Raw genomic sequence first — 11,018 nt, 5'->3', positions numbered from 1 at the left:
TGCAAAGCGACTGTACCCTGCGTGTTACGGGCCACCAGCCCTGGGTGATCCCACCTTTAATTGTGCCGGGAGAAGGCAGCTTCATCTCTGAATCCGCAGCTCTTCCGGGAGGAGAGCGGTAGGTGCTCCAAATGCTGCTTTTCTGAGGAGCAGCAGTTACTGCAAACACACCTCAGTCTCAAATTTGTCTGGTTTTTCTTCCCTTCGCCTCCCCCAGCCCATTTTTTGGGGGGCAGACGTGTGTATCTTCAGTGTCTGGGTAGTTTAGTGTTCCGTTTGAACACGGCAGCAGTGAGGTAGTGAGCAGATGGGTCGAGTTGGTTAGTTTTCCTCACCCTCTCCTATCCAAGCTGGTATTCCTCATCCAAATTCATACTTCCTGTCCATTCTCCTCTGCTTTCCAGCTGCTCTCTTCTTTTTGGTGTAGTTTACCTCTGTTTATGGGCTTGTCTTCAGCGCCGTCCTCCTCGGAGAGCAGAAAACAAAACCACTGAAGTTCAAACCCTTGGCTCTGAATCTGGGGTTGTTGCAGCAATGCCTGTGCTTTTTAGGCCTCATGGCCTTAACCAGATGATATTTTGGGTGGCATCAGGGTGCAAAGAGTCTGTCACCAGACAAAATTTAAAGGGTGAGGACTGTCCTAGACTGGTTATGCTGGTGACAACCTCGGGCTGTGCAGTGCGATTGCAGTGACCGTGACTCTCCCTTCCCAAAGGGCCGGACGGGCACGTGACGCGGTATGGGCTGGAGTGGCTGGTGAAGAACAGCTACGAGGGGCAGAAGCAGCAGGTCATGCACCCACGGATCCTCTGGAATGCAGAAATCTACCGCCAAGCCCAGGTCCCATCCGTTGACTGCCGGAGTTTTCTGGAGACAGACGAGGGGCTGAAGGAATTCCTGCGAAACTTCTTGTTGTATGGAATTGCTTTTGTGGAAAATGTCTCTCCCACCAAAGAAGACACGGAGATCTTAGCGGAAAGGATCAGCTTGATCAGGTAGGGCTGCCCTGGGAGGGCTGCTGGCAGCTTTGTAGAGGAGTCATGAAGGGTAGACTGTTACTTTCTTCTTGTTTGGGAAGGTGCTGCCCCCTGACCTCTCTATATGGATTTATAAATTGTTCTGGTTGGAAAAGACCTTTAAGACCATTAAGTCCAGCCATTAACCCAGCACTGCCCAGCCCACCCTCACCATGTCCCCGCGCAGCTCATCCACACAGCTCTGAAACCCCTCCCGGGATGGGGACTCCACCACCTCCCTGGGCAGCCCCATCCCTTTCTGGGAAGGAATTTCCCTAATATCCAATCTAAACCTCCCCTGGCACAGCTTGAGGCTGTTTCCTCTTGTCCTGTCACTTGGGAGAAGAGACCGACCCCCCCTCTCTGCCCCCTCCTCTCAGGGAGCTGTAGGGAGCGATAAGGTCTCCCCTGAGCCTCCTCTTCTCCAGGCTGAGCCCCCCAGCTCCCTCAGCCGCTCCTCACAGGAATTGTGCTCCAGCTCCTTCCCCAGCTCCGTTCCCTTCTCCGGACACGCTCCAGCCCCTCAGTGCCCTTCTTGCCCTGAGGGGCCCAAACTGACCCCAGGATTTGAGGTGCAGCCTCACCAGTGCCCAGCACAGGGGGACGGTCCCTGCACTGCTCCTGCTGGCCACACTGTCCCTGATGCCGGCCAGGATGCCGTTGACCTTCTTGGCCACCCGCTGGCTAGTGGTCAGCTGGCAATTGTGTGGTGTGGCCAGGTCTGGCTCTTCTACAGCATCTGGCCAGTCGCCTTGCGCTGAGATGCATTATTGCACCATGGCATCTGACCTCGTTTTTAGGGAGAACCCAGAGTCTCTAGGCTCTGGAGCTGCCTTGGGATGACTTTTGTGATAGTGAGTGGAGCAGCAGCCGGTCTGGGAAGGCTTGTGCTTTGCAAGGAGAGACGTTTCCTGTTATGCCTTGAAAGGTCAGGAGGGCAGCCCTGGCCCTGGGAGCCAGCGAGATCAAAACCCATCTGTAGCTCTCCCTAAAGGAAAATACTGGGAAATGTTTATTCCGTGTTTAGAACGTGCCAGCAGCCAGGCAAGCTGGGCTTTGAGCCCCAAGCTTCACCCAGGCTGCAGAGAGAGTTGCCTGGGGCTATTGGAAGAGGGCAGGAGGGATTCATTTAACAAATAGTCACCCTGCACAGAAATGAGGGGCTCCAAGGAATGACCAGCCAGCTTTTCCCTCCAGGTCCCCCCACCCTGTAGCCCGAGTCCTGTTTGTCCTCACCATCCACACCTTGTAGGGGAAGGTGGGTGAAAGAACGGATCCCAGGGAACAGGAAAGGGGGTGATTAGACAACCCTGGGGTGGGCAGAAGCGAGGGCTGGCTGCACTCTGCAGCTCGTCCTACTGCTCGGGGACTTCCTTGGTTTGACTGGGGCTGATGTTTGCTGCAGAAGGACGACCTGTGTCTGTGGAGGGGAAGGAAAACTCGTTGCCATCCATCTTTTTGGGGAAGAAGGAGAGAAATTGGATACTGGAGGAGGCATTAGCAGCACCGTTTCTTGACAGAGTGATTTTTAAGTTGTTCTGCTCTGTAGTAGGATGGAGGGGAGTGACCTCAAATGCAGGAGGATCAGCTTCACCCCCACACTGATCCCCGCGGCACTGGGTGGGAACTGCCCCCTCTCTTACAGGGAGACCATTTACGGCAGAATGTGGTACTTCACCTCCGACTTCTCGCGGGGAGACACGGCCTACACCAAGCTGGCTCTGGACCGACACACCGACACGACCTACTTCCAGGAGCCCTGTGGGTGAGTGCCGCTGGTTCCCGCAGCGCTGAAGGCAGGTGGGAGTCACAGGGATGCTGCTTCCAGCAGCACAAGCTTCACTGTCTGCAGTGCTGCTGCTGGGATGTGCTTCTGCTCGGTCACATGGCGATTCTGGGTCCTGTCGGATCCCTGCGGAGTGGGATAGATCACACTTTCCTACGCTTGAAACTTCTGGGTCGTGCAGAACGCAGGCAGTGAAGGGCTTGGCTGTTAGATAGTTGCCTACCCAGTGGTTCAAGTAGTCTTTTGTAGCCACAAAGAAGGCTCAGCCCTGGAGCCGTTTCTGTGCCACCCTGAAGCTTATAGAATGGTTTGGGCGGGAAGGGACCTTAAAGCCCACCCAGTCCCACCCCCTGCCAGGGGCTGGGACAACTTCCATAGCCCAGGTTGCTCCAAGCCTCATCCAGCCTGGCCTTGGACGCTCCCAGGGATGGGGCATCCACAGCTTCTCTGGGCAACCTGTCCCAGCGCTCCCACCCTCGGCGGGAAGAATTCCTTCCTGATGTCCCATCTCCCTCTTTCCATTTAAGCCCGTTCCCCCTTGTCCTGTCACTCCCTGCCCTTGGGAAAAGTCCCCCCCAGCTTTCTTGTAGCCCCCCAGGCACTGGAAGGGGCTCTGAGGTCTCCCTGGAGCTTCCCTTCTCCAGGCTGAACCCCCCAACTCCCCCAGCCTGTCCCCATGGCAGAGGGGCTCCAACCTCTGATGATCTGGCAGTCTCCTCTGATGTCACACTCCAAAGTGACACGCAGCATTCACTCTCAGAAATGAGCAGTTTCCGGGTCTTTTGGGCACCTCTGGCGAGGCGAGGCTCCTCCTGCAGTGAGTGCCTCTTGCCAGCTGCTGTTGCTGACCTGGGACAAGCCCCCACATCCGCATGTCCCTGCTGCTGGCTGAGCTCCGTTAGCGATAGCCCCCGGGGAAGGAGGGAGAAGGGCTCTCTGCCCTCCCAAGCCGTGAGCATAACCGAGGTACGTCCCGTGCTCACGTGTGCTCCGCGCAGTCGCTCTGCTTCAGTTCAGACAGGCCGGGGTTTGTGTTTTGGCAGGGGCGCAGCCCTCAGAAGCCAGGCTCTGATGTTCACCCTCTCCCCGCTTTTTAAAGCGGTTTGTAGCTGCAACTGCTGGTGTGCAGACTGCTTTTCTGCTCGAGCCTCTGGGCTGCGAGTTTCAGACGCAGCTGGAGAAAAGAGCAGCAGCCCTGGTCGTGGGGCACAGTGCGGTGCAAGAGGCTTAGGCTTAATTTCTAGCTTAATTATTTCCCTTTGGTCTGCTTTCATCTCAGTCAAGAGGGGAATCGTGAGGAAAAGGCCTGGGGGAGAATGGGTGGAAGTGCTGTGATCGCTGGATCTAGGGCTCAGAGCTGTGATCGCTGGATCTAGGGCTCAGAAGAGAAATCCAGTCCGTGCCTCCTGCCCTAGGGCAGGATTAGCTCTTTCCAAGGGAGGCTGTTAACTTGCAAAATATCTCAGTGGGAACTGAGGGGTGAGATCTGTTGGCTGCCTGTGGATTTCAGAGCAGCCCTTTGAGTTACCCGGCTGGCCCCTGAGCACTGTTGTTTCTGCCCAACCAGGCAGGGAGCTCCTGCAGTGGATTTCGGGCTGCTGTGTGGAACGGCAGTATATTCGTAGAGCGTGGGTCCTGCCGCACGCTTCAAGCTGGATCTAGTTGCCTTCCCTGTTCTCAGCAGCTGCCTGCAGAACCCCTGTGCTTTCCTGACCCGCACAGCCGGTACCTGCTTGGCTGACTTCTTCTAGGAGCTCACAAAATCTTCCCCAAAAATCAAACTTAAAGTAATTAGTAATCAGAGCTTCAGCCCACGAAAGAGCTTTGATTAAACTGCTCCGTGCCAGAACTGTAGAGCTCGGTAGCTGTTTCTACACCTTTCTTTTCCAGCTGGAAGGGTTCCCTGCAGGCGGGTGAGGTCTCATCTGCAGCCAGCTGAAGGGTTGCGAGCACCGGCAGCCTGGGCTAAATTCTTGGGGCGAACCCTTTATGCTCACAGTTCCACAAAACCGCAGTGGTGCCGGCAAAACGTGAATTTCTGGCTTTCCTGAGGCCCCCTCTCTGCCAGAAATCCCTTCTTCCCAGGCACTCGAAACAGTCTTTGACCTGCTTCTGAAGGAAAGGAGGTGCTTTTCAGGAAAGATGTGTCGCCTGAATGCCTGCCCTGCCCCTGCCGCTCTGGCTGACATCAGCCGCATCTGACATGCCCCAAATTAAAGGGTGAGAAGAGAGAAACTCCCCGAGCTGTGGGAAAGGCTGCAACGTTATCTCACACAGGTTCTGCCCTGGGAAGAGGCTTTCCCGGCGCCCCGAGCTGCGGGAGGAGGCTGTTGCCTTGGAGGCACAGCGTGTCCGTTGCTCCAGCGCTTGCTGACCGACTGTGAACTTCCCCTGATGCTGCTGCCGGTCCAAGGGTGGTTAAAGCGCTCGGGTGGAGCTGGAAGGTCCCGCCACATCACTCGCTGTGGGACTGGGTTGAGAGGCTCCGAAGGGAGATCAGGAGATAAAGGCTTTCCTGGAAGGTCACAGTTAATTTTCTGACAAGCGAAGTCAGGGGAAAATTGGGAGTAGGTGGCTTGAGGCAGGTCCTGGGTGTGTGTTGTGAACAGTGCAATGCCTACCTTGCTTGGCTGAAGGGAAGGGGGCTTCAGAGAAGGGTTAGAAGACAAAAAGCCAAGTTGGGGGGCTTCCCATGAGGGAGGTGTGTTCCTGTAGGCAACCTTCCCAAAGGGACTGCTCTGCTTTGGCCTTGCCAAAGGGTCTTTAATGTGTCACCTCGAGGGGCTTCTCCTGGCTGCTTCTGGGGGACTGTGACCTACATGCCTGTGAGTGGGGGTCACCCTGGACTCCCCTTGCAGCTCCTGGACACCTCAGCATTTTTTTGACTATCCTCCTGTTCTGAAATCTTGTATTCTGCTCTTGAACCTCTGCGTCCTGCTGCCTGGGTGGACTTTGGGTGACAGGGGCCTGGTCCTACACCACTTGAAGTCTCCCAGACTCCTGTCACTTGATTTGGGAGGCAGTTAACCCTCAGAAAGCAAGGTGTGTGAGAGTGGGCCTGAAGAAACGGCAGGTCCAGCCATTCCTTGCTGCTCTGTCCCCATTACCTGTAGTGGAGGGAGGGTGGTGCATCCATCTACATCTGCGTCGCTCCCTGTGAGCACCTTCTCCCCGGGACAGGCAGCCAAGGTCTGTTCCCTTGTCTCTGGCTTCTCTCGCCCACGCAGCATCCAGGTGTTTCACTGCCTGAAGCACGAGGGCACGGGCGGGCGGACGCTGCTGGTGGATGGTTTCTACGCGGCAGAGCAGGTTCTCCGGCAAGCCCCCGATCAATTCGAGCTGCTCAGCAAAGTGCCCTTGAAGCACGAGTATGTTGAGAACGTGGGAGACTGTCACAACCACATGATTGGAGTTGGGCCGGTCCTCAACGTCTATCCTTGGAATAACGAGCTTTATCTGATCAGGTAGGAGCAGCGTGAGGCCTGTGGCTTACGGGGAGGAGAGGGAATCATGGCTGGGGCTGGTGGCTTTCCAGAAGGTAGTGTAAACTAAAAACCAACGTCTATTTGAGGGGCAGGGGCGAAACCACAGAAACACCCTGTGTTTCCTCCTGGGCTGCACATTGCTGCTTCGGAGGAAGCGTCAGAACCATGATACAAAGATGGATGTCAGTGCCGAGCTTTGATTTTTTCACTCCTGCCACCCTCCCTTCAGCTCTATGCCCCTGTCTCGCTTCACTTGAGAGGCAGCAGGATTCATCCCTGCTCTGAAAAAGCCTCTGGAAACTAGCCTGGCACACAGGGAATGGGGAGAGCGCAGGCTGGTCCCCTTCCAAAGGAAATTTGGGCTGCTTTCTGAAACGCTGCCTTGCCTTAGTGCAGGAGGCCGTCCGGCTCTGCAGCCCTGTCTCGCCCGTTGTTGCAGTGCATCTTCCATGGAAAGCCAGCGAGAGCAGCTTTACACCTGATAGTGAACTTCTCCTTGCTCCTGTTGTTGTGTAATCTCCTGGAAGTCCTGCACTCGCAGCGTAGCCTCCCTTAAATACCAACTAATCCTACGGTTCCCGAGGTTCCCTTTGGAGACTCCGGGCCGTGCCTGTGGAGCCATGTGGGTGGTCTCTTCTCTCTTTAGGTACAACAACTACGATCGTGCCGTCATCAACACGGTGCCTTACGACGTGGTGCACCGCTGGTACGCCGCTCACCGCACACTCACCGCAGAGCTCAGGAGGCCGGAGAACGAACTGTGGGTCAAGCTGAAGCCAGGCAAGGTAGGACCCGGAGTTGGGAGGCTCGTGCGTGTTTGGAACGGGGAAGGAGGTGGGGTGGCAGGGTGTGGGCATTGCCACTAAGGTCAATGCTTTGGGCAAGCTCCACGTGCTGCAGTTTTCCTCTGTACAGCTGTTTCCAGGTGCCCTGTGTTACAGTACTGGCATGTGTTTGTGTTCCTGCTGTCCTAAAAAATTATGAGCTTCCAGATGAGGCAGGAATATTTAACTCAGCCTCAGAGGAATGTTAGTCCCGGCTGGGGGAGCAGAGGGTGGGCTTCCATTCACTGGAATGAGGACCCTCAGAAGCAGAGAGGCTGGGGACACTGAACTCCTTCCACAAGATGGACATACTCCATTCTGATGGCAGTATGAAGGTGTGAGAAGCTGGATTTACTTCTGAAGCTGTATCTGAGCCCTTCCGCTGCCAGTAAATCGCAGGAAGCCTCGGCTGTCCTGCCTGTCCCAGAAATGGCTGAGGGGCCTTCGCACTCGTTGGTGTGGGAAGGCAAAAGCTGGGCCTTTGAAAGGCCAGTGCTGGGTGCAGCTTTGGGGGAGCGTGAAGAGCTGGAGCTGCAGCTGAAGGCGCTGCAGTGTGTGGCTGCTTCCTACTGCTCTGCCCGCTTGAAGGGGTCTTGTTCCTACTGCTCTAGGTTCAGCCTGAGCCCAGGGCCCCAAAACCTTGCAGTCCGGCAGGGAAGATGCTCCTACCTGAGCCCCTGCAGCTCCCCGCTCCCAAGCAGTGGGGGAAGTGACGCTGCAGAGGCTGAGGATGACCAGTTTCTGTTGCTGCTGAATTATTCCCTTCCCTCCCGCGTGTCCACCACGCAGCGTGATGTCACACTGCCTCTTCCAGCCTCCAGGACCTGCCCTGTCCGAGGGTCCTGGCTGCGGCAGTCACCCTTTGACCGGTCTTTCCTCTTGCCCCGCAGGCGCTGTTCATAGATAACTGGCGCGTTCTGCAGGGGCGGGAGGCGTTCACGGGCTACCGCCAGCTCTGCGGCTGCTACCTGACGAGAGACGACGTGCTGAACACCGCGCGCTTGCTGGGGCTGCAGGCGTAGCCCCCCGCGAGGCCGCCGGCACCTCCGCGGCACCGCCACCACGACGATGCGCATACCTCAGACACCTCCGCCTTCTCCAAGCCCTTCTCCGTGCCCGCTCCGCAGAGGGAGTGGGTGGAAGCCAAAGGTTACGGGAGCTTTATGGGAGCGTATTCTGCCGCTGAGCGTGGTCAGCTCTTGCTGTCCGCAGCCAGGCCGGTTGTTCAGCCCATCTGTCTTGGCTCCGGGCAAGGGTTAATCGCACCGTGGGAAGTGCTCCCAGCACCTCTCCGTGTGAAGTGCTCCTCCGATCAAGTGCCTTCAGGATTTGGAATCTTGGCATTCTTCTCTGTTGTTCAGCCTTTTTCTCAGCTGGCAGTTCTGGGGGGTTTTATAGCAGAGCAGAAGGGAAATCTTTGGGGAATTGTCTCCTGGACTTTACCTCTTCTAGAGAAAATGAGAGTCTCTGGTCCATGTGTGATGGAAGCGGCGCTGCTCGGTCTGAGGGCCGTTGGCGTAGATCAGTGCCGTCAGCCTTAAACAGGCTCCGTGCCCCTTGACTGTCACGGATACACGCTGTGCTGCTGAGGAAAGAGAACCTGGTGTAGTTGGGGTGTTTCCGAGATTTCGGTTAGAAGGAAAGGGGAGAGTAGTGAGGTGTGCGTGTTGGGAAGGAGAGGGGACTCTGCTAGATGGAGATGTATTCTTCACGCTCCCGGCGCTGTAACGCTCGTGTTCCCTCTGCCTGTTGCCCTGGGCTTGTATCCAGGGCGAAGGGGCAGCAGCTACGGGATTTGCTGAGGAATTTCCTCCTGTGCCTGCTCTTGCCTCTTCTGCAGAGGGAGTTTGTTAGGGCATCTCTGCGCTGGCAGCTCGGTGAGGCTGAGCTGTCCTTCCCCACCAGATTCTCCTGCACGTGAAGGTAGCGAACACGGAGGTGCCTTTCGGCCCCTGGGAGTCGGGCACACTGAAGGGCTGCAGCGTAAGGAACAAACCCAAATCCTCTTATCAGAAACATTGGGATTTTAAGTTTGGTTTTTCTTCCATACTTCGGGGGTGTTAGATCCTCAAACAGGGCTGGTCCCGCTCATTCCCGGCTTTCCTGTGCAAGCAGGATGCTCTCGTGTCCCAGGTACGAGTGCAGCGCAGATGCATTTGTGCTAAACGTGCCGCCCTCGTTAATCTAAGTACTGAATGTATAGATCCCAGTGCTAGGAGACGCTCCTGGAAGCTGCCCCCTGTGTGGACGGAGCTACCCGACGTGGTCTCCGGCAGTTCCCACCTGCCGTGAGCCGCTGCTGCAGTCGTCGGGAGTCGAAAGGGCTTGGGGAGCGAAGGCTTGGCAGGAAGCTGTCGCTCAGAGATGTAAGGAAGCGGAACGGGAGCAATGGTGGCAGGTAATAACAAGCCTGAAGCGAGCTGGTTTGTGTCGGGTACGTCTCCCAGAGCCTCGGATGCAGGCAGGAACCTGTTTTCCACTGGGCTGAGCCAGGGGATTCCCTGAGCAACCTGCCGCGTGTGTTGTCACTCTCTCCGTCAGGCATTTGCTCATAGGTTCTGGGGCGCCAGTGGCACCAGCACAGCTGAGATGGGAAGTTTTACCCGTCTTTGGCCCGTGTTGGAGTAGCCAACTGCCACGGATACGGATGCTGCCCCTCAGCCGGCTCAGATGCTCCGGGGCTGCTTCGCCCTGTGCTTCTGGGCCTGGAGGGTGGGGGAAGAGGCTGTGGCAAAACTCTGTTGGCTGATAGCGGACCCCGATTTGAAACCCTGGGTAGTGGAGCCCTCTTTCCAGTTATTTGAGGGGATTGGTGGTTTCCTGAGCTCTTTTTCCTGTCCCTGTGCCCCCAGGATACGGGGGAAAGCGCTTGGGTAACGTGGAAACCTTCCCCTAGTCACGGTGATCAGCTTCAGCTCCCCCTGCCCGGGGCACTTCAGCAACTGAAAGGCTCCTGCTGCCCTGAGCTGGAGCCTCTCCCAAGGGAGAGCTGGCCCGTTGGCGACGGATTGTCGCGACGTCGGTGCCTTTCTGACCAGGGACGCGGTGACTGTCGCTCTGCCTCCCGCGGCCGAGGGCTGTGGTCCTTGGGCTGTTCTGAGCCACGACACTCCTCGAGGTGACGGTGTGACCTGTGGTGGGCAGGATCGTTCACGGGGAATGTAGAAACACGTTTCCTCCCAGCTAATTAGCGTAGGCACCCTAACGAAGTGAGGAGTGAGGAGAGCTTTAAGTCTTGTGCCTCGCCTCTCCCCGCTTCCCACGGGGGCTAAACACTTCCTGCGCGGCTCCTGAGCGTCAGAACCTTGAAGGACCGGGATCTCTGCGGGATACGGGTGTTCCTTGCGCCCTGTTTCGGGATGGGTTCCGTGGGCTGTAGCGATACTGGTTGGGGTTTTGTAACCCGGCTTTTTCAGGTCTCTCGGCCAATAAATGATGGACTGCTTCCCCCTTCCCACCACGCTGGTGATCCAGTGTCTGCGTGGAAGACCTTTTCCAAACGAAGGGATCAAATCTTCAAATAAATGATTTATAAAGGGGTCGGCTTAACAAAACACGTGTGTTTCGTGCGATTATGAACTTGACAGGCTATGCTAGCCACCGAGGGTGGAGCGAATGAGAGGAGCATGTCTGGCTGCTCCTTCGTTCTCGGGCTGGCCACGCGGTGGCAGAAAATCCAAGAAATCAGCAGTAAAAACCTGGGGATGGTCACATCCCTGTGTGGCTTCAGGGCTGGTGCTGCTGCTGCTTCTGTTTCTTCTGGTCTTTAAGGTCCCTCCCAAACTAAACCATCCTGTGATTCTGCTGCGCTGGGTCCGTTTCCTCCGAGAAGCCCAGGTGCTGCGCTGGGCCCGTTTCCTCCGAGAAGCCCAGGAATTGGGGTCGGAAAGCCTGCGTGACCACGAGC

At 56.7% G+C, this 11,018-nt stretch overlaps 1 protein-coding gene across 2 annotated transcripts in view; it reads left to right on the top strand.

Moving 5' to 3' along the window:
* The window catches only part of TMLHE (trimethyllysine hydroxylase, epsilon), a 9,791-nt gene extending 1,658 nt beyond the window's left edge, over window positions 1-8,133 (top strand). Inside the window, exons 2-8 of one of the 2 annotated variants that reach the window (XM_010157205.1) lie at window positions 1-21; window positions 237-240; window positions 716-995; window positions 2,662-2,781; window positions 6,030-6,266; window positions 6,934-7,072; window positions 8,002-8,133. The exon at window positions 1-21 is cut by the window's left edge and continues 170 nt beyond it. In XM_010157205.1, the coding sequence (XP_010155507.1) occupies window positions 1-21; window positions 237-240; window positions 716-995; window positions 2,662-2,781; window positions 6,030-6,266; window positions 6,934-7,072; window positions 8,002-8,133 (933 nt within the window). The remainder of the gene's footprint in view (window positions 22-236; window positions 241-715; window positions 996-2,661; window positions 2,782-6,029; window positions 6,267-6,933; window positions 7,073-8,001) is intronic. The other variant, XM_010157206.1, reaches the window with a different exon arrangement.
* Window positions 8,134-11,018: the final 2,885 nt, after the last annotated feature.

This window comes from Eurypyga helias, unplaced genomic scaffold (assembly GCF_000690775.1).
Source record: "Eurypyga helias isolate BGI_N326 unplaced genomic scaffold, ASM69077v1 scaffold28418, whole genome shotgun sequence".
NCBI classification, from domain to species: domain Eukaryota; kingdom Metazoa; phylum Chordata; class Aves; order Eurypygiformes; family Eurypygidae; genus Eurypyga; species Eurypyga helias.
Note: the sequence above shows the minus strand (reverse complement) of the source record. Positions and strands in the feature narration are given on the sequence as shown.